This window comes from Channa argus, chromosome 7 (assembly GCF_033026475.1).
Source record: "Channa argus isolate prfri chromosome 7, Channa argus male v1.0, whole genome shotgun sequence".
Taxonomy (NCBI): Eukaryota; Metazoa; Chordata; class Actinopteri; order Anabantiformes; family Channidae; genus Channa; species Channa argus.
This window is the reverse complement of record NC_090203.1, coordinates 12,428,060-12,450,971: the sequence shown is the minus strand read 5'-3', so window position 1 is coordinate 12,450,971 and position 22,912 is coordinate 12,428,060. Positions and strand designations below refer to the sequence as shown.

Genomic DNA, 22,912 nt, shown 5'->3' with positions numbered 1-22,912 from the left:
TGGATTAAAATACATTAAAGAAGGATGTTTGCATTTAGAATAGTTGTGTTTCTGTTTTAGTGCAATACCGTTAACTGTCACCGGGGAAACTGGCAACACATCAAGGTTTCAGACCCATAAGTGTGTTGAAGAGAACTGGAAACTGGAATCCAGCAACTCCATGACATTTTCTGTACCATTTCACTCCTATGAAAGTTGCTCAATAGCAAATAGTCTGAGAAAAGAATTTAAGACCTGGAAACGCTTCACACTTCCATGTTTTGGGCCTGCGGAACATGCGTGCAAGCAAACATCTCATGCCTTCAGGATTTTCCAAATAATTTTGGACTGAATGGATCAAAATCTTATAATTGCCCATTGTCTAGTTTTATAGTCCTTTTGAAGTTATTCCTGGGAGCTTATTCAGCAAAGCACCTCTAATGACATCACTCAAAAGGGAATTCATCAGTGCACCTCTGGAGGACTTTAAACATAATTGGTGGAATTCCCCTTTAAGCAAGATTCAAGCATCTGGTAATAGTAGGATTAATTAGAAAACCAAAAATGTTGCTTAGAACACTGAGAAAAACAATCATCCAAAAACTAAATGATGTACAGAGTGCACGATGGATAGTTAAAGTTATCAAACGATTAAACAGTACCATCGTCCTTTAAATAAAGTGTGTAAATTTTTTCTTTCATGATACATTTTTGGTTTCTGAAGAACGACAGTAACTTGCTTTTGAAAACACTCGATAGCCAGTGATCACTAAGAATAACTGGGCTCACCGTGGGACTGGCCTGGACCAGCCACAGATTCCCACGACCCCTCCTCTACACACACACAAATCAAAACACGGGCGCACGAGCAGTGAGGAGACTGAGAGGCAGAGGAGCTTTGCACCACTTTAGTAGGACCGTTATTTACTGTTAAAGCTTCAGGCTTTCGGGCTCAGCAGCAGCCGCTGTTGCACTGCTTCAGACAGTAAGAAAAACGTCTCAGTCCGAGCAATTAAAGAGTGGATTTAACAGCGAATCAAAGTGGTGAAGATACGCGGATGAGTGGGGAAATAAAACAACTCGGGGGGATTCCTATTTTATAATGCCAAGGAGCCAGTTTCTGCTTCAGATTTCTGTCCAAAACCAGGCAAGTGTCCACTCTTTTTCACACTGACTGCGTTACAATGATCGGACACTGAACTGCACCGAGTCGACCAGTGCATTACATACATACATATTAAAGATTAAAGATGCGTGCGTGAAGGCACTTACAAATCTGCCCTAATTAGCAATTGTATTATGTTCATCTGCATCTTGTTGAATCACCCGTCATTTCATCTGCTTCGGGGGGAAATGTAATTATGAGTTTTAGTTGGAGCACAGACGATTGACGTGCCTGCGTTTTCGTGACTGCAGTGAAATCGTTTAGTAAAATCACAAGGTCCCGAAAGGGGTCAGTTTTTTATCCCCTGTATAGTAAAATGAGTGATTTAATAACAGCTGCGGGCGGAGTAGAGTGTGTGGAGTCTGCTGTGTGACTCTAAAAGAAGCTGCAGAAGGGTTGGGATCTCATTAACTCAGCCACGTCTTATTAAAGCTGCTATTTCCTGTTGCGTGCAATGCAGAGTAAACTCTGCTCTCTCTGACACCCCCAGTGCTCCCCCACTGATGCCGCATGCAACACTTTCTTGTCTTTTTCTAGTGTTTCTGCTCTCACTTCTCTTTCCTGTGTAGCAGGAGGATGACAGCGGCCAGTCCAGTCTGCAGCCCCACCTCCTCCCACTCTTCCCAGTCCTCACCCATTTGCCTCCCAGCCTGCCACAGACACCTGAGGAAAGGCAAAGTCCTTCAGACCAAACTGCACCTACGCTCTGCCCCAGGTGTGTGGCTCCTGCTGGGTGGAGTGGTGGTTCTGGTGGGGATGTGTGTAGCTGTGGCAGGCTACGTATCCGCAGAACCTAAACCTGTGGGAGGCCGTGGCAGCACCCACGTCGAGAGGATGAAACTGGCTGGGCCTGTGGTCATGGGAGTGGGCCTGTTCATCTTTATTTGTGCTGCTACACTGCTGTACGAGAACCGGGACCGTGAAGTCCTCAGACGAGAAACACCTGAAGACCTTGAAGATTTAAAGGGAGGAAGTAATTGGGAGGCTATGCAGGAGCAGCCCAGCTTCACCTCTCAGGAGCTGCAGGAGTGTAAAGACAGAGGGCGGGGATCCTGGGCCACTCCAGCCCACAGACTCCCCCTCTCAAACCAAAACTGGGACCCTTCTGTTTCTCCATATCTCCATTGCAAAAACGGAAACAACGTCAGCAGCAGACCATCATCCCCTCCTCCTCTGGATGCAAGAGGGGGAGATAAAGAGAGAGCGGACAGAAAGGAAAAGGAGAACGAGGGAAGGTCAACCCTGCTGGCTCGAGTTTTGCACCACCAAGAGCCGACTCCTCACCCTTCCTCCCCGTGCCCATCAATCTCTCCCTCCGTGTACTCAGACACCTGCAATTCTAGTGAGATCCACTTCAACATACGGACAGATTCTCCTCTCCCGCCTGAACACTGAAACCCCCTATTGGTTCAGCTTCTACTGTCTCATAAAATTTGCACGACAAGATACATTTTAAAGATTCACGAGCAGACAAACTAACACTATGCATTCTTCAATAAACATAAAATGCTTGTTGGTATGTCTTAGTGGCTCAGTGGCGCAGAGTCTCTGAGTCAGTGTCTGTGAAGGGTGTTTTTGTCCTACATCGTTCTCTGACTCACCCACGTTTGAGAGATTGGAGCTATGCCTTTTGATGTCATCTCACCATCTTTGAGCTCACCCTTTCCCAAAATCCCTAAAGCCACTGCTTGTTTGACCATATTTGGATGTGAAGAGGATTGCTGAAAAGTTATTTGGGTGCCATACTGGGAGATGGACGCACTCACTCTTGGCTTTCCTTCTGGCTCATGCACAGACTCACACACACACACACACACACATCCCTGCAGCAGCATCTAGATTTTCATGCTAGAGAGGTTTGGTTAAAAGGATGAGCCATATTTGGTGTAAAAAAAAAAGTCTTTATCTAATCTCACACATACTGTAATCTACTTTTTGTCTAAGGAAATTGTGTCTTGGTATAAACAGGAGAAGCATGCAAGGCCACACTCCTCTCACTCGACACCTACAGCCACGCTATAAATACCAGCTGGTGCTCTGTACACATACAAGTGTGGACATGAGCTCTAGTTTTAAGATCTTTTTTAAAATTCAGCATCACTTGCAGAATTCTTTTCTCAAGTGTTGTGAGGAATGATTTGAAGAATTTCAACCAGAAGTCGGAATGGAAGAAAAGAGGAAGGACTTAAAAAAACAACAAAAAGAAGCAAAATCTGGTAAGGCTGTTACAGCATGAGTTATTCCTGACGCTGCTTAATTGAGAAAAGCGATTCTGTGAGTCGGGTAACTAAGGCATCACTCTCCCACCATCACAACCTTTCATCTCTCTCTTTATCATCTGATTCCCACGCTTTATTCAAATACTTCATCCTCCATCTGAGTATGTGGCTTTTGCAAAATAGCAAAATACATAACAATGGGGCAAAACAACGGAGAGTAAAATGTTTATCAGGTACAGTTAAGACAGTTGAGCTTGTCAGAGGGGCAGGATTTTAATTATCACCAGCATTTTCTCCTGGAGCCTCTAATTACACAGGGGGATCAGTCTGAAGGATTTTATAGGTGCTTTAGGACTGCAGAGTATTTCCTTGTTTTGTGGGACCATGCTGGGATCCTGCCATCCAGATGACGGCCAAGATGATCGAGTGTGCTACAATTTGCAGCCACACATTGTATTCACTAAAAACAGCACCCATCTTAGGGTTTAGACTTAGGTCTAAATTTTGGCTGTATCCTGCAACAAGCAGACTCCTTCACACTCCTTCGCACTTTCTCCTCACCCTCACAAGTTCTCAGTGTGAGATGCTCTGATGTGTTTACATTTAGAGGGAATGATTGAAGTGCTGCAACTAACACTTTCATTACAATTATTCCCTTGTTATTGTCTGTCTTGTCTATTTAAGTCTATTTTAGTTTAATTTATTAGGCACATCTAAATCTGAGCCACACAGATACAACATTCCTGCAGCAAATGCTCACTTTATGAGGACGATATGGTTTTGCTGAAGTACTTTGAAAAAACAACAACATAGAAATAGAAAATTACAAATTACAAATTACAGCCTCCAAAATGATGAAAATGAAAAAGAAAAACTATAAATTCTCCCACTTGAGAAACAAAAAAAAGCAAATGTTTGGCATTGTTGCTCAAAAAAGATTAATACTATTAATTGGCTAATCATTTCAGCTGTTACTGACTGAATATTAGGCTTGAGCCAGTTGCAGGAATAACTTGTTTCAAGTTCTATCATATTCATGTTAATATAAAGTTTAAGAGTTTTTTTTTTAGAGTTTTCCAGTCATTAATCCTGATGATTAGATTAATATTACATGTCATATGACACAGCCCTATGCTGACTCAGGACACATGAAATATCTCTGTTTTTTAAGAGCAAGAGAGGAGCTGTGATCAACAGTTTTTATATAAAAAGATGCGAATGACTGAGGATCAACTAATATGAAGATGATGTGAATTTGAAAGTGTTTTTTTTTTTCTTTTGCCAACAGACTTTACCTCTTACAGCAGGAAAAGGGATTTACAGCCGTTAAAAATTATTCTGGACCAGATGGACTGACAAATGTTTTCCACTACTGAGGGGAAGTTTAACATTTGTTCATCTCAGAGTCATTCTTTAGAAACAGAGGGATGAGTTACAAGCTGGGTTTTGTGCGTAACATTCAAGTCGTGTTCTGACTTAAAGATGCCAAAAAAATATATATATATATGTGTGTGTGTGTATATATATATATATATTCTGCCACTGAAGACATAGTTTTCAAGCCCTACAGTGCATCCCACAAAATCAAGGTGAAGTTTGTAACTATTCCTTGTTTGATCCTTTGCAGCTTTTGAGCAGCTGTGATTAGTGCAGGACACACAGCAGGTGCCTTCCTGACTAATCCAATTTCAGCCACGTTTCCGTCCAGTTCAGCTCTCTCCATGGTCTTGTCAATGGAAGGAGAATCCACCTCAAAATGCAAGATATATTATTTTGTGCTTTTTGCTATTTTGATACTTGCGCCAGCTCAAGGTAAGAGTATCTGAGTCTATTGTAGGTGTAGACAGATCAGAATATTATGTTCTTGAATATTTCTACTAGAACTTTACATCTGTATTTTAGTCGTCACAGTCGACAGACCGTGCATCAAAACAATACAAATTTCTGGTTCATTCTGTAGTTATCCTCAAACAGATTAATATATTGACTTATTTAAAATTAAGAATTAAAATTACTGCATTTTTAAAAATATCAACAGAGCCTATGTTTTATAGTGTCATATATATATATATATCACACACACACACATACACACACACACACACATACACATATATATATATATATATATATATATATATATATATATATATATATATATATATATATATATATATATATATATATATATGCATTTTTCAGTATATTAGGTACATCAAAATTAATTACAGTCTAATACATCAGGTCAGCAATACACTTGGGCTGCAATTATTATACAGATTTTACTAATACTTATTTTGAATATTAAATAAATACTAATATATTTTTGGGTGTAATTGTGAAAACTTTATATTGCAGTTTCAAAGAGTCAGACCAACAATACAAAAATATTCGCTTTAGAAAATAGTGGAACAATCAAATACATTTTTCTTGATAATTATTTCGCAATTTATCAAACCAGTATGTAATACTTTTTCCATATAAAGCTAATACTTTTTATGAGGGTTGTGTTACTTCTTTACTTTTTCTAAGCTGATTAATAACAATGCTGATTTGCTGCTATAACTTTAGAGAATCTAGTTTAGATTACCCTCATTGATAAATGTGTGCACAAAATAGTTATGACATGTAATGCAACACAATTGAATAGAGATACATCCCAAGTATTAATATAAAGATTAATGAACACCTTAAACATAGATAATTATAAGCCTAATTAAAGTAGGATTTATTGCAGGGGTGGCTGAGTTGTATCTAATTAACTGAAACCGTTATAGGCGGTAATGTTAAAATATTGAATAGTACAGGATGAAAATACTGCACAGTAAGTCTATTGTACCCTCACAGTCCCCCCCCCACCCCCACTCCTCTTGGTTGTGCTTATTTATCTGACTAGCACTGGCTAACAAGATGAAAGGGGATAAGGATTGTGGGTCTCACTGAAACTCATCCTATGGCCCTAGTGAAGAGATTCCCAGCAGCTGCCTATGGCAGACCAGATGTCATCCATTTAGCAACTGAATGTGGCCTGACAATTAACTCAAATCCTGAATCTCTGAGAGTTAGGGAGTGATGTCCAAAAGGACTTGTGTCCAAATAGTCTATTTTTATATTTCTTTGAATATGAAACACAACAGTGCTACAGTGCAAAGTGCTTACTTTGCCAAATACTTTGTGTTTTTTCTCGTAGAAAGTAGCCGCTTTGCATTCAAGAGCTCAGCTTCCAGTCAGTACTCCTGCACTGCTGCCAACATTTTCTATTAACTCCAGTATCTGGGTGGTTAATAAAAACATGATGCTGCCGTAAGAGCCTCCTAATAACACAAGTCATCCAATCCAAGAAACAAATTCCTGGCTTCTGGAAAATAAACAAAATATTTCTAAGATGCTAAAGTGCTCAGCAGAATGTGGCTCATCAGTACAGTTTATGTTATCTAGCAATGCACTTTACGTGTTCAACACTTCCTTATAAACAAATGTGGCCCAACAATCTATTCCATAAATGCCCTAGTATCAGAATAAGCCACTGCATTTTGTTTTTTTAATTGACATCTAAACTATTTAGGACTGTACATTCTCTTAGCTTACAGGTTGCATCCATGTTTCATTCTGTGTTCTTGGGTTGGTGAGCTGTTTCCAACCTGACTAATTAAATAAATAAATAGAATTCCCTTTTTACTGTTTTTGTAGTGTGTTGTTTGACATCAGGTGAGGAGGATCAAGTAGAACTGCTCGGGGATTCAGTGGGATTTGAGGGAGTTGAAGAGTTGTTGGAGTGTTTCCAATGTGACCTGGGCTTCTGGGATGCCTGCTACACGACCAGAACCAACTGCAGCCTTGGGGAGCGTTGTTACACGGGCCGAGGGAGGGCAGGTGTGTGTAGTAAGACTGTATCTTTAGTCAGTGTGTATTTATTAATTCACATCTAAGCATTATAAAGCTGTAAAGGATATTGACATAAACTAAAAGTCTAAAAAATAAAATACAGTATAATTTGAAATGGATTTATTTAAAATATTACATTGAATCCCATCCTCTTGTTTTATCAGCTGATATTCTAGATGTTAAAACTTTGGGTTGTGTGAAGGCAGAAGAGTGTGATGTGGAGACTACGATGGAGCTCTTCTTTAACAAAACCATCTTTGTCATGACCAGACACTGCTGCAACACACCCTTCTGTAACACAGCACACAAACATCTAGTCTACACTCCTTTGTACCTTATTGTGGGTTTCTTTACTACCTGGTTACCTCAGTGAAGTCTCACCAGATCACAATTAACAACATGTGTTTATTTACTGTTGTAAAAAAGCCCTGTGTAAAATAGTTCTAATGAGGAAAAAACATTTTGGTAAAGTCTGATACACTACTTAATACAATGCACTAATTAGATAATAATCACATCAAATGTATTAATTAAATCAAATCTGGTTTGTGTCACATTTGATTTTGTGAAGTGTACATACAGTATTTAAGACATGAGAACTATAATTTGGGTATTATTTCACATAAAGGATACTCACACATAATGTAACAGCATTCTAGTCACGCATATTGGTGAATGTATCCTTTCCTGGTAGGACATAACTTATAAGCTTCTCTCTACCAAAACTGACTGACAACACTGAGGGATGAAGGACACATTGACCGCTGAACTGTAGACGAGACAGTTCACCTGTGGTTCAGCACCTCTCCAGCAGAGGGCAGGAGCTCCTCTTTCATAAAGCGCTGCAGGTCCAAATCATTGTCCTCCAGGTCCAGGCTCAAAAACTTCTCCACTACAGACCTACACCTGACACACACACATACACACATGCATACAAACTTTTCTGTGATACACACACTGGTCCCTAGTTTGTATTTCTATTGTCCTCCTGTGCAATAAATATTTAACAAACCTGTTTGCCTGCTCGTCTGATGAAGCTTTGTCCACGCGTTTGATGGGCCTTCCTATCCTGTACAGTTCAGAGACCTGACCAAACACACCCCCACAAGACGTCAATCTATGCCAGTGTGCTTCTGTGTATCATTCTGTTTGTGCGTGTTTACCTCCATCCCCCTCTGTACTAGGCTAGTTGGCAGGCCTGCCAGTGAAGCGATGTTGGCAGCATAGCTAGATTGGCAGATCCCTTCCTTCAGCTGGTACAGAAACACCAAGTCATCCCCGTCCACTGCTGTCTCTAGAGTCTAACTCACATACACAGAAATGCACAATCACATCCACACAGAAAAGACATGCGTTTGAAATAAACTTCTTATATGATTGAACAAATGTCAAGAGGAGCCTTATTAGCTAATTGGTCAGTTTGTGCTTTCAAAATTATTCTGCTAAATGTTTAATTCTTAGAGAAACAATGACACTTATGCTTCAGCAAATGTTTTATAACTTGAAGTATCTCCCACTACCAAAAGACACAGCAGGACAGATGAGGGCAGCAGACCCAGCTGCAGCAAACTGTGGAAGTTAGTAGCCAATAGGAGGTGGGGAACATCCACTGGAGCTTTTCTTAGCCAGTGAGAGACTGATGCAGCCAACAAGGACAGGCCATCCACCTAAAGGGGGATATTACACAGGGTTTTGTAAACCCATTAAGGACAAAATTGTTTAGTCTTCATCCATGTTAAGCACTATACTCAACAGTTATACTGACATTGGATTGCTGTCATCAATAAAACAATTAACAGGACATTACTGTGGATGAAAAGGTCTACACACAACATGTTATGGGAGGAAAAAGGGACAGATACATAAAAATTCAATCATTGTCATCGTTATTTCATATGGAAGTGATTGGAGTGACAGCATGAAGCTATTCATGCCATTAAACAGCCTACCAGCACATTTCATCAAGGCAAAAACTTAAAGAATCTAGAATTATAAATTTAAGATGACCAAAAGTCAAGTAATATAACATTAGTGCTGAGATCTGCATCATAAACACCAGATGTAGTTGAGAGTGTCAAAAACATGGACATTAACTCAATAAGATATCAAATAAAAAATATTTGATGTAACATTCTACATCAGAAAAATGGCACAGCTCACTCATTAAACATTTGCTGCTTTACTGCCAATGCTAAGTGTTGCCACTGATCTCTCCTGTAGATGGCGCACATCAACACTTTTATATTTGCAGGTCTGAACAGCTGCTGCAGTTATCTGTTACTTAGGTGACACATGTTGGGCTGAACTGAAGGTCATCTCGTGCTACAGCTCTAAACTGGATATTAGTTTCTGGTGCTTGACATTATTGACACTATATCCTTGTTATGCGTATACATATGTATTTATTTCACAAAGTGCTGGAACAACTTGTTCTTACAGTGTTTGTTCCTTTTCCAAATTCATCGACGAGAACTAATGAGTTTCCAGTACTGCTGTTAAGAGCCTGGGCCATCTGGAGAATAGAGACACATAGTTACAGTATAGTACATTTTGCTGTTTTATTGTGTGTGTATGTGTGTGTGTGTGTGTGTGTTATAGTTGTAGGCAGGCATTTCTTTATAAAAAATGTTTTGACAGATGGAGAGTGGGAGAGGAGCTGGAGGCTAGTAGTGTTGGGAGTTCATGTCTTTTATTTCCATACCTCCACACACAGAGACATGTAAAGAGACAGGAGCCTGTGTATGTACCTGGTTCAGGTCTATCATGAAAGTGCTGAGGCCCACAGACACAGACTCTCTGCTCTGCATGCGGGTAAAGATCCCATCCACCAAACCAATCTCTGCCTCCTTTGCTGGCACATCTGAGCCAATTAGAGCCATGAACACAATAAGACCAACCTGTAAATATCAAATTAAGAACACATGTTGTAGTGTGAGTCATATCAGTGAAGATCATTTATTTTTATTCTCATTAAGAAACTTTATTATAGTACAGTATTCCAGGTTTGGTTTTTGATTAAGAAGTAAATCACAGCTTCTTTTCTAATAGTTACAGTACTCAAGTAAAACGGTCCAGGAAGGCACATTCTTCTACATTCTGGCAGCTGTCAACATCAACAAGTATCAATCCTTAGTACAACTACTGATAAACTACTACTACTACTAATACTACTGCTAAAATAAATTCCAGATGCTGATGGCAGATTATTAACCATGTAAGTTATTTTGAACAAGTGTTTCCTTCCACTTGTAAAGTTTCAGTCTTTAAATTGTTCTTTTAATTTTGCTGCAAGTGCTCGTGTAATGTAGCAAAACATTAGTGAAGACTCAATTCTGACTTTCCTACCTGTTTGAGGTAAATGCTCTTCCCAGATGAGTTGGGTCCAGTAATGATCTTGACTCTGCCCTGTGACTCTGAGCTATGGAAGGAGTTGGCCACAAACACAGGAGAGCACACCTCTAACAATGGGTGTCTAGAAATGATAAAAAGCAGAAATGTAAAATACTGTACTGCAATGATTTTTTCCATCTCACATGCCAGTGTCTACCTGCCCTGTGTGACTGTTATCTTCCTGTGGCTGGCTAACTTGGGGGATGTGTAGCCATACTCCTGGGAGGCACTGCTCATGGCAATAAGACAGTCCAGCTCAGCAGTGAGATCCAGAACCTGTAACACGCATAGTAAACAGTGAATATCTTGAATAGAACAGATTTCTTTATAAACAGACAGGTGGCGAGTGCCAAACAAATACAAACCATTACACCACCCTACTTAACAATATTTTGATGAAAATACAAACATTTGGTAGATATTGGGACGACGGTCAACAAAGAACCAGATTATGTGACATAATGCATTACAGATTAGATACTTTTTTATAGCACTTTTGAAAAGTGTGTACATTAGCTCAGTCTTTCTTTTACAGCAGTTTACTCACAAAATTGCTCAAAAAAGTTGCCTAAGAGCTGGGCAATTCTATCCACAGCTACAACACTGTAAAACTATCAATTACATTCCTCATCTGATTCCAATGATCAGTCACCCTCACAAAAAATTTATAATAGGAACACAACCTGTTTCATAATCAAAATGAACAGCACATTCCTATCAAACGAAATACTGCTAATCACAACAAAATCCACCTACATACAATAACAGCATTACTCTCATGCCAACAGTCATTTTATCAGAGTGGGAGTCATTTTTTAAAATATGGTAGCTGGAAGTGCACAGTCACACACACACCAACCTTGTAGAGGGAGCTGCTCCTCTCAAGGATTGTGTTCTGCAACTGTGTCATTACTGCTGTCTCCATATCTGAAAAACAAGTATTTTAAGAAAGTATAAAAAATCGTATACTGTGATTTTTGTAAAATGACCAGATCCACAGCTCTAGGTTGAGTGTTCTTTTCAAAGAACCTCTAATGTCACAGTGCAAGTCTCCTAGGAGGTCATCCAGCTCCTTGGTCCTCTGGCTGCGGTAGTGCAGACGGTCCTCTGACAGAAACTTGCCCACACATATGAGTAGAAGTACATATTATCAGATAATGCAGATCGTAAAAGCACATGAGCAATTCTGACACAAACAGAGAGGACAAGATCTTAAACACCATAAAATCAAGCCCCTCTATTTCAAAATCCTCTTTTTCCACCATACTGGGCAGGCGAGGGAGAGATAGCAGGAATCCAATCTGCAATGAGGATTAAAACGAGCTTTAATGAATATATGTTCTTCCAGAGAAAGTTTAACAAACATTTCATTATACCAGGAAAAACATGACTAGTTTTGGCTTTAATAAGAAAACACTGTGAATCAGTTTCTTGTGAATACATTAAGTAGACACAAAAGTCAGACCAGTGGAATGTAGATGACACAGCAGGAGGGGATACGAGCATCCAGGTGTTCCAGCTCTCTTCGTGCAACATCTGTCAGGAAGTCAGACAACCCCATCATCTTCCTCTTCTCTGACCAAAATAGGGAACATACAAATAAGTTCAATTCTACAAACAAGTAATGTCATGCAGATCCACAAGCTGACTCTACTTGAATGCACTCACTCTCATCTATTGCAGAGTCCACATTTGGTTTGATGGTGAAGCGGTTCTCAGCTAAGCTGGATTCAAAATCCACCTGCATGTCCCAAATCACAGATGGGATAAAACTCACAAGCTCAATCAAGTCTGCATGACAGTTTGTATTTCTATAGGTTGCAAAAAAGCCAAAATTGAGCCAAAAAAATCTGTGTGAATGTGTGTACGAATGTCCATATTTCTTGTGGATTTCATTTGGAGGTTACACAGTGATAGGAAAAACTCACAACTCTGTTTATGAGGGAAGCAATATAGTGGAGGTCATTAGAAAACCCCTCACTGATGTCATGAAAGAGCTGAATGGATTGAGGCAGGTGTTGCACCGTGTCCCTGATACACACTGCACTGTGCACCATCTGAAACAAACACACACCCTGACCTTTATGTATACTCTTAACAAAGCCTGTAAAATTAAGATATTTTGGACATTTAAACTGTAGTTTCAACCTTGTAGAGGTTCTTCCAGTCAGTCACTTTAGTGTGACAAAGAGCCATCCTACGAACCAGAGTCTACCCCATGTCCCAAACACACACACACACACACACACATACACACACACACAGGATGACATTACATTAATGTAACAGTGCAGTGGTGACACAAGTGGTAAGACTATAAGTGGAGACCATGGTCAAGGCTATTACTGGGATGTTTGTGATGTTGCTTATCAAGGACTGCAGGGTGCTGAGGATGTCTGAGTTGCGAGGTGAAGTGAAGAAACGTATTACTTCCTGTCTCCTGTGTAACACAGCCAGTTCCTGTGTCGGGCGTAGAAACCACTGCCTGAAAGTAGAGAGACATTGCTTACACACTACACAAAAATGAATAGGAGGTAGAGAGGTCATTCACCAACTGTGGGATCAACGGTTTGATCTCTGGCTCCTCTGATCTATATGTCCAAGTTATCCTTGGCCAGACTCCTATAAAAACCTTGCATTGCTGCCACCACCTGTGTGTGTTTCTATTCGCAAAAAAAAATAAAAATAAAATAAAATTAATAAATTGTTTTTTGGCAAAAAAAATATGACAGTTTGGATGTCCAAACAAGTTTTATGCCTATTTGATGGATAAGACTTGGTTTCAGCATTAGGGTTAGAATCAGGTTTCGGTTAAGGTTAAGGGTTAGGCATTTAGTTGTAATGGTTAGGGTAAGGGGCCAGGGAATGCACAATGTCAATGAAGATCCTAACAAGAATAGAAATATGAACCTGAGTATGTATGAGTGTAAGAGGGAAAATGTGAAGCAAGTACTCTGCTATAATAGCAGACTTTTACCATTTAAAAAGTCTAGCAAGAGGAGTTTCTCACCGTAGCAGTTTGGAACCAAACTTGCACCTGCAGCGGTTTAGTATACCTGTAACAAATAAAAACAGATACCAACAGTAAACAGCATTGCATTATCCAGGTACGAGCTTTTTTCCATTTGGTACAGTCTGAGCTGCATACCATATAGACTGAGTCCTTCCTTTTCACCTGAATACAGCTTGTACACGGAGGGGTGACGATCTGACTTGAATATTTGCAGCACACTGGAACAAATACAAAATCCATGGTGATCTGTCAGTGACATACACTTCTTTCTCTGTGTGTTTGTTAGTGTAATCTAATAATAAACATAATCTGAATAAGGGATTTCATACATACAATTTGACCAATAGTGTGCACCTGGTACCAAACCACAAAATGAATAAAAATCTTGAATTGAATAACCTAAAAATATAAAACATTAGACATTAGTGGCTAAATGGATGTTAGTGTATAAGAAAGTTGAAAAAAAATTCACCTTTATATATTATTTAATAAGTAAAACAATCTGCTGGAAGGCCTTAGGTGTATTTTATTCACAGCAGCCTTGGTGCAGGTTTGGGAACAAGAGATTTAAAGGATGCATGTCAGCTTTACAGAACAAATCTTTAGTATGGATCAGATTTAGGTAAACATGGAAAAACCTAATGTCACGGAAATTAAGAGTTGATAATTCTCTGAAGAATCAATAAAGGCAGAGAAGGCACCCTTAGTGTTCTCTCTATGCTGTGTGTATTAAACCTGAGATAGGTCATTACACTGAGTGTAAAAACATTTGTAAACGATGTATCCTTACCTGTATGTGTCACGATCAACATAGACTACACCTCTCCTATATTAGGATGAAGCACAATAAATATTTTAGAGGTGTACGCAACATTTTTTATTCATAAGAATGAAGAACCTTGGTTTGCCAATACCTAAAGAATAGAGAAGTGAAGGTACAGGAATAATAGGGAAAATTAACTGTATATTACATATACCATGAAAACATAATGCACAAATGTGTTTGACAGACCAAAACCTGTGTAGCTAAATACAGAGCAGTAAAATGACTCTTCATTGAAGAAAACTCTTACAGTGTCCTCATTATAGAAAATGTGCAAATGTGTAATCACAGTCCTAGGTGTGTGTGTGAGTGTGAATGTGTAAGTGCATAGCAACATTTTTTTGTGTTTCTTACAGTGTGTAGGCGTGGAAGTGTAGAATAGGAACTCCAACACTGATGTCTTCCAGCTCCACTCCCACTCTCCTCCTGTCCAGACATTTTAGTAGAGCACCCGCTGCCCTCAGCTAATCAACAGATACACACACACCCACACACACACACACACACACACACACAGAACTTAAAAACACGAGAAAATGATGGACAGTTTGTCCTCGGCTGTTGTAAAATATAGGATTGACACATAGGTTCACATATAGACAGTTGGCTCACCATCAGGGGTGAGTCAAAGGAGATACAGGATGAGAGGTAGGACAATTTGTCTCCCTCTGAAATAGATGCAGGGAGAAATGGCAGATGGGCAGAAAGTAGTCTCTGTTTACTGACTTCCAGACCTGCAACATTTAAAAAAGTAAAAAAAACAGGTTATAGTGGAAAATCATGCAAACCTAAGACGAACCTTTGGCAGACAAAAATGTGTAACGATATGATTGTGCTTCTGTTTACCAAAGTCAACATATGGATAAGTCACCACCTCTGGTTTGTAGTCTGGATTTAAATCTGAGAAAAATTAATGGTGAATGGTGAAACGATTGGTCAGTGGTGAAACACTTTTAATTTACATACTAGTTTAACATGGTAGAAATCCCTGTTAACCAAACTAAGTAACTATAGAGTGCTCAGAATAATAATTATTAGGCAGTGTAAATACCAATACAATCACACTTCTTTCAGAGTCAAGGTCAAGTATTTCAAATCTTTTTTTTGTTTGAATCAGGAAGTGCTTGTCTCATACCATGTATACTCAAAACTCCAGACTACTTTTGTCTCACCAAGTTTTTGCAGGAAGCGGGTCATGCAGTGTTCCTGCTTTGCACTGGTAATGATAACATGAGGACAAACCTCCTGGATCACTAAAGGAAGAAGAACGAAAATAAGGTGGTCTATACAGTGAGAACAACAGTTATTAAACACCAATTGGTGCTGCCCTTACACCTTCAATTCTTCTTAGAGAGCGAGTCTATTGTGTCCGCCACAGTTGTACTGTTTACCTCTGGCCAACAGATGGAGCTCGTGACTGTCAGGAGTGTCTCCCATGTAATTTAAAGAAGAGTCCTTATTGTCATAGAAGCAGAGTCCCAATTGTCCATGCTGTACCAAAACGCTAAGTAAAACCTGTAAATAAACATGTGCATCTGACTGTTACTGCTGACTGCGTACTACTCAGCCAGAGAGTGTCAAGAACCAGCTTACTGGAGATGAGTTTTCCTCATCTTCATCACCATGTATGCCCAGGGGACTAAAATCTGTCCTTCCTCCTCCTCCTCCTAAACCTCCAGGACCTGCTGCCATGAACAGTCAGATCTGGGAAGTGTCGAATTAAAAATTTACTTTATGTCAGTTATGACAAACAGGATGAATATTTAAACATGCATATCTTTTATGGCCATTTGGGAGAAGTACAAGCACATTGTGGACACGCCATATCTTCACATGTTCGGTAAATATAGTCGATCTGTTAGCAGACAACCAAAACAGTAGCTAGTTAGCAGCTAGTAAACATTGAAATTGCAAGGCAGCTAACATTACAGAGATCTTAAATTCTCTATAAAAGTGCATAAATCCCAGGCGAACTGCGGATTTAGGTGATAATAACAGGTTGTTTTTATCGTGGCTAACATTAGCATTAACTACCTAAACAACTTCGCATTGTAGCCTTAAAGCTACTTTAATAAACTGTAATTATAAAACCAGTGAAAGCTAACTTTAGCTCAATTTTACCAAAACAAGTTTTTTTGCAGGCTTCTCGTGGCTAACGTCGGTCAGCTACCATCTACTTACCGAATTTTTGTTTTTATCGTAAAGCAAATTCGCCTTAACTCTTTGCGTCCTTAGTAAAGTTTAAATCACTGAAAATTAAACTCACGTCCCAGCGCGCGTGCACCCGTGTCAAGTCAAGTGTCTTTTATTGTCATTTCTACTATACACATTGGTACACAGTACACAGTAGAAACGAGATAACTATCCTCCAAGAACCAAGGTGCTACAAAACAACACAGGATATGTAAAGTGCATCTAGTGCAACCTAGTGCAATGAATGCAATTTAAATGTCCAGCATGTAAACAGTGCAATTGCATTGAAATGTGCAAAAAACAGCAGGTAAACAGTGTAGTGCGGTAAGTGTAGAATAATAAAAGTAAATAAATAAATAAGTGATGGTGGAATGAATTGAGATGAGTAGTGAGTGATGAGAATGTGCTGAGTTCGGTTTGTAGTGTGTTTAAGTGAAATTTCAGTTTTTTGTGTTGAGGAGCCTGATGGCTTGCGGGAAAAAACTGTTGCACAGTCTGGATGTAGCGGCCCGAATGCTTCGGAACCTCTTTCCTGATGGCAGGAGTGTGAAGAGTGTTTGTGATGGGTGTGTGGGGTCGTCCACAATGCTGTTGGCTTTGCATCGTGTTGTGTAAATGTGCATAATAGAGGGGAGAGAGATTCCGATGATCTTCTCTGCTGTCCTCACTATCCTCTGTAAGGTCTTGCGATCCGCGACGGTGCAGTTCCCAAACCAGGCAGTGATGCAGCTGCTCAGGATGCTCTCAATGGTCCCTCTCTAGAACATGGTCAGGATGGGGGGAGGGAGATGGTTTTTCCTCAGCCTTCTCAGTAAGTAGAGACGCTGCTGGGCTTGGTGATGGAGCTGGTGTTGACTGACCAGGTGAGGTTGTCCGGCAGATGAACACAAAGGAATTTGGTGCTCTTGACGATCTCCCCTAAGGATCCATCGATAGTCAGGAAGTCCAGAATCCAGTTGCAGAGGGAGGTGTTCAGGCCCAGTATGCTCAACTTCTCAATCAGGTGCTGAGGGATGATTTAGTTGAATGCTGAGCTGAAGTCAATGAACAGCATTCGTAGGTATGAGTCCTTATTGTCCAGGTGGGTGAGGGCCAAACGGAGGGTCATGGAGATGGCATCGTCCATGGAACGATTTGGACGATACGCAAATTGCATGGGGTCCAGGGAGGTTGGGAGTCGGGACTTAATGTGCCTCATGACGACCCTCTCAGACAATGGCACCACCAGGACCACATTCAATATTTATTCAAGTTTGTTTAATAACGTGCAGAATCAGGACACTTGGAGTGTAACCAAACTAAAAATACCTTTTTACTTTAGACATTTATTATTTTGATCTTTTAAGGATAATTAAGACACTGTGTTATGTAACAATAGTAGAATGCCCTGGGAATCTGCTAAACACTGTAATGTTTGTACATGGACCTGTAAATAGTTAGAATTAGATTTCATCTGAATCAGAAAAGTAACTGTAACTGTCAAATAAATATTGGTGTGCACTATGTGGAGTGGTGTGAAAATGCAAACAAAAAAAATACAAAGTTGTATTAGGTGAAGGTTATATCTTTACCTCAATACTGTATATGTGTTCTCTGAATGATGCAGAAAATAAGTCGTGTTTTGTTTTGTAGTGCCCCCTTTTTTTAAATCAGGAATTACACACAATTTTCTTTAGCAAAAACATAAATTGATTGTGTGAAAATTGATGATGCACAAAGACTGAGTTGGTTGTTTGAATATAAAATATGGGATTATGTGGTGTTTTTTAATGCCATGTGGGATGGACCAGATGTTTCTATATGACATAAAATAACAATGTAAAAATCCTTTTTGAATGCAGGACATATTTTATTGTAATATTGCTGCTTTTGCATTACTGGCAAATTTAGAATAGGTAGACCTATGATTCATTTTGTGAATATGGGCTAAATACAGTTATTACATTTTAAAGTAGTTGCAAAACTGTAGCAGTTCAGCCTAATGTATTTCCTTCAAATCTAGCAAGGTAGATGAGCTTTTAAATTCATTCAGTTTGAGTAAACTGATGTTTAATTCAAAAGGTTAAAATTATATGTCTTCAGCTCTGATTTTTATAAAGATGTAGAAACATGATTTTAAATTTCTAATTATTAGTGTGAGTACAGTAGTCTCCACCAACCAGTCACCTGAAGCAGTAAGGTAGCTACTGTAGCGGAAGATGATGTAAGTTTATGGCAAACCATTTGCATTAGAAGGTTTTACATGCATTTATTGGAATAAATAATGATCATCATTCATAATAACCATTGCCTCTTTCTTTAGGCCTTCCGCTTTTCTAATAAAGCATCCACATCTGTATGAACTACTGAGGTGTCCTTGTTCTTCTTTCTCCAAACCAGACAACTCATAATATTTTATACACAAAAAGAAACAAGCAAAAACAAAAAAAGAACAGCGAAAACAATATGCTACATTTTAAAAGACCTCTTTTAAAGTGTTAAAAATGTTAAAATTATATGTTGTAATAAAAAAGAGGAAGAATAAATATAATTTTTAAGAGGTAGTTTAACATGTATATACATAGTCTTTCATTCATCCATCCATTATCTGTAACCATCCTGTTCAGGGTTCCAGGGGGCTGGAGCCTATCTCAGCTGTCACTGGGCAAGAAGCGAGGTACACACTGGACAGGTCTCCAGTCTATCTTATGACCAACACAGAGAGACAAACATTCATGCTCACATTCACATTTTCGGGCAATTTAGAGTCACCAATTAACCTAACAAGAATGTCTTTGGACACTGGGAGGAACTGGAGTGCCCGGAGAAAAATGGATGCAAGCACGAGAACATGTTGCAAACCCACAACCTTCTAGCTGCCCCCATAATCTGAATTTTATACACTGTCCAAATAATGGACAAACACACTTCTATTGAGTGCTTGTGTGTGTTCACGTTAATGACTAGAAAGCAGGTAGTGCTGGAGAGAACTGGGTAAAGGCAATTTGTCTGTTTGATTCTGCCTCCGCTCTCCTAAAACCTGGCGAATTGACAGTCCACATAAAGCCTTCAGGGTAGGGGGATCACCTGAAAATGACAGAGAGCAGAAACATGTTAGTTTCACTGTATTTTTTTTTTTTTACAATACAACAGTTATAGAAGTTTTCTGTCACTGCTAATGAAACTAGGTGCTTTCTGTTAAAGGATGAGATACTCACATGTGGTACCGTTCAGGTAGCGCAGTCGTATGTTGGCTCCCCCTCTCACACTGCTCACCACTGGGAACAGCTCCACCCCAGGAGGGAGATCTTTAAAAGCTACGCCAAGGAAGCTGCCATCAACAACGAATCCCAGAGTCCCTGCATCAGCATCCAGGACCAGCAGGATGGTTTCAGGAATCGGTAGGGGTGTCTCTGCCACCTTTGCATCAGTCAAGATGCGTGTTGAAGACTGCCTCCTAAAATCTGGGTAAAGTCCAAGACTGTTTCCACCATGCCAGAGCCCATTGGTTTTCAGCTCCCAACCCCAAGACTGCAAGTCTTTGCCCACAAGCACATTGTACCCCGAGGCCTGCAGAGGGCAGTCCTTACTGGAAACACCTATGACAGCATGACTCCCTCTGTGGTTCGGGTTCCACAGCACCTCCCACACATGTAGCCCACTCTTTACCCCCACCTTCGCTCTCACGCCATCACTGCTGAGCTCAACAGGAGAACGCTTGGCTTCCTGTTTGCAGGCAGAGAGAATAAAGTGCGGAGAATGGTGAACAGAGCTCCAATGTGACCGACTGTCTGGGGAAACTGGAGAGGAGTTAAGAATGACCATGAGGCGAGAGGAAGTTGGGACAGCCAGCAATTGAAAGGCTGATGAAGAGGAGGAAGAGCTGTCAGTTGCCCTGCTGTGCACCCATGTTGACAGTGAGAGACCCATTGATACAGTCTAGGGGTCTGTGTTGTCAGGGAAAAACTGTGGAGAACACAGAAAACCAAACTGCATAGATTAAAAAATATGACCAATTCCACTGCATGGAAGTTTAGATGTAATTAAGCTCCAATACATGTATTTATAGTTTTTTTGTTGTTAAATAATTAAATATAAAAAATAGAAAAGATAACTAATTTTTTTTTGTATAATTTGTTAAGAATAAGCAGTTTTCAACTTAGAAATGTCATCTTGACTTTTTGTGTTATTTAGGAAAGCATTGATACTACTGACTTATCTATTTTCATACAGTGTCAGAGTAGAGAGCAGTTTACAAGAAAGGGAGTAAAAGGAAGAATGTGGGCAGGTCAGTGGTGTAGAGTGAAATAAGGTGGAATGGAGAGGAAGGAGAGATAGATGAAATTGTGCTGACTGGAGTGAAGCATTTTTATCAGCAAAATACAAGGGACAGTAAAGCAAAGGTACAATTTAGTAGAGTAGAATTTATTCAAATACAGTAGAAACATAAGCAGCTTATTTGTAATTGTATTTGGAACAGTGAAATCTTGCACTCTTGGGAGCAGCAAAGTTTAATCAAACTTTAACAGTAGATGGTAAAATAGTAAAGGTAGGTAATCACAGAAAATTAATTAGCATCTACTTTACATGCTTATTTAAAGGATTTTAGCCTCTGATAAGTTAAGAATTACAGGTTTTCTTTATTTTTATATCATTATAAATAGAATATTGTGGGTTTTACACTGCTCACTGGGTAAAACATTCAGAAACTTTGCCTTGGAATCTGAGGAATTTGTGTGGGATTCACAGTTATTACTAAATGTATGGAAGATAAATATAATTAATACAATCCTCACTTAATAGGCTAAAACCAGATAATATGTGGTGTTATGCTTTAAAAATTAATGCAATGTAATGGCTGCCAAGAAGGAAGTGATTAATTGACACATTCAGCTCAGTAAATCAGTGCAGAGCACAGGTGAAGAACAGCTGACAATGGTGAAGTAGAATTCAGTTAAGAATCAGCATACGAAAACAGGTTGACAGTTGACAAGTAAAGCAGAATATAAGACAGAAGAATCGATAGCATAACATTCATCTTTATAAAGTTTGTTTAGTAGATCAGTAATGTTAAACATTTTGAACATCTTTGCAATACCTAGATTCGATATAATGTTTATGCAGTCATGTGCAAAAGTTAGTACCCCCTTATTTTGAAATGGCAAAAGAGTAAAACATTTATTATTATGTTGATGAAACGATTCTTTGTTTTACTCTTTTTGCCCATTCAAAATAACGGGGTACTAACTTTTGATAAGCATATTTAAATATTAAATAATAAATAGATATATTTTAAATATAAAATAAAATAGAAATACATATAGGATACAGTATTTCCTACTACAATGCAATGAAGGCACATGAAATCAAAATACTCTGCTACTATGGATTTTAGGTGATGTAGTTCTACAACAGATTACTATAGGAAAACATCTCTGGGTAACAAACTGTACAGTAAAGTAAGGTAGAAACAAGTAAAATAGGTGATACAGCCTTACATTTATTATGGGTCAGGTTATTTCACCAGTGTTCTAGAAGTCTTAACGACTTACCAGCGGTCTTGATGACTCCTTAGTTCTGGTGCTTCCCCGCAGACATCGTGTGTTTATGAGACGCTCTTATCACGCGTGCCGTGCTCTTATCGCTGCACGGTAACGTAGTCGCTCTGTCTGCTCAGCTGTTTTGGTGATTGCGTTTTTGGGATGACCTCCGAGCCGGGAACAGCACAGTCCATCACTGACGCCAGAGCTGCACTGACAAGGACAACGTGTCCAATGACGTGTTTGTAAACCGGTGCACGTTAAATACAAAACAGGATGAAATTATAATTACTGATTTATTTATAGGCTTCCCATCCCATGGGCTATTATCAATTTCCCCTCCGTGTTTCCCCTCCGTGTTTCTTTATTATCGCGTCCTGTATTGAATATAAACATAAATTGCGAAACACAAGAAGACGATCAAACTCGGGCTTTTGATTAATAAGAAGAGAAAAATAAAATAAAATCCAAAGCGACTCATTTTCTCCAAGTGCGCATGCGTATACATGTGCGCTGGTCTTGGGAATTTAACCCTCTGTACTGTCTTACGGACAACCTTGTGCCTAACTTGCTTGTCCAAACTTCTTGGACAAAATTAGGTTTATATATAAACAGTGGCGCCCCAGAAAATTTTCATAAGGTTTGTCAGATGGGGCCAGTGAAAATCTTAGAGTGGCACACCAAATGGGTTCTGTGGTAACCCAGATTCAGTGCATTGCATGCCCC

General features: G+C 39.4%; 3 protein-coding genes across 7 annotated transcripts; 1 reads left to right on the top strand and 2 right to left on the bottom strand.

The window, feature by feature from the left end:
- Nucleotides 1–816: 816 nt before the first annotated feature.
- LOC137130858 (uncharacterized) lies at nt 817–5,487 on the top strand. 4 transcript variants are annotated; one of them, XR_010914910.1, is made up of 3 exons: nt 818–1,126; nt 1,714–4,811; nt 4,991–5,487. XR_010914910.1 is itself a non-coding variant. In XM_067511491.1 (2 exons), exon 2 carries the CDS (start codon nt 1,721–1,723, stop codon nt 2,537–2,539), a length of 819 nt encoding a protein of 272 aa, XP_067367592.1. In that variant the 5' UTR covers nt 817–1,126; nt 1,717–1,720; the 3' UTR covers nt 2,540–5,487. The 4 variants fall into 4 exon arrangements, 2 of the variants coding, with proteins under 2 accessions (XP_067367592.1, XP_067367591.1); XR_010914911.1 differs by having other exon boundaries at nt 1,714–3,360; nt 4,652–5,486; XM_067511491.1 differs by having other exon boundaries at nt 817–1,126; nt 1,717–5,487.
- A 2,546-nt stretch (nt 5,488–8,033) lies between these two features.
- msh5 (mutS homolog 5) lies at nt 8,034–16,417 on the bottom strand. The gene is made up of 25 exons (XM_067511492.1): nt 16,068–16,417; nt 15,866–15,989; nt 15,647–15,727; nt 15,321–15,374; nt 15,087–15,208; nt 14,829–14,938; nt 14,442–14,477; nt 13,787–13,869; nt 13,649–13,694; nt 12,985–13,123; nt 12,787–12,849; nt 12,567–12,695; nt 12,307–12,379; nt 12,104–12,213; nt 11,859–11,939; nt 11,668–11,755; nt 11,498–11,565; nt 10,796–10,914; nt 10,594–10,720; nt 9,996–10,145; nt 9,686–9,760; nt 8,769–8,915; nt 8,412–8,549; nt 8,261–8,334; nt 8,034–8,154 (listed from the first exon to the last, which is right to left on the bottom strand). The coding sequence occupies exons 1-25, from the start codon at nt 16,164–16,166 to the stop codon at nt 8,034–8,036; spliced, it is 2,457 nt and encodes an 818-aa protein (XP_067367593.1). The 5' UTR covers nt 16,167–16,417.
- Nucleotides 16,418–16,830: 413 nt separating this feature from the next.
- Nucleotides 16,831–22,672, bottom strand: si:ch1073-228j22.2 (SPRY domain-containing SOCS box protein 1). 2 transcript variants are annotated; one of them, XM_067511800.1, is made up of 3 exons: nt 22,145–22,672; nt 19,865–20,612; nt 16,831–19,733 (listed from the first exon to the last, which is right to left on the bottom strand). In XM_067511800.1, the coding sequence occupies exons 2-3, from the start codon at nt 20,574–20,576 to the stop codon at nt 19,603–19,605; spliced, it is 843 nt and encodes a 280-aa protein (XP_067367901.1). In that variant the 5' UTR covers nt 20,577–20,612; nt 22,145–22,672; the 3' UTR covers nt 16,831–19,602. The 2 variants fall into 2 exon arrangements, with proteins under 2 accessions (XP_067367901.1, XP_067367900.1); XM_067511799.1 differs by having other exon boundaries at nt 16,832–19,733; nt 22,199–22,671.
- Between the last annotated feature and the right edge of the window lie 240 nt (nt 22,673–22,912).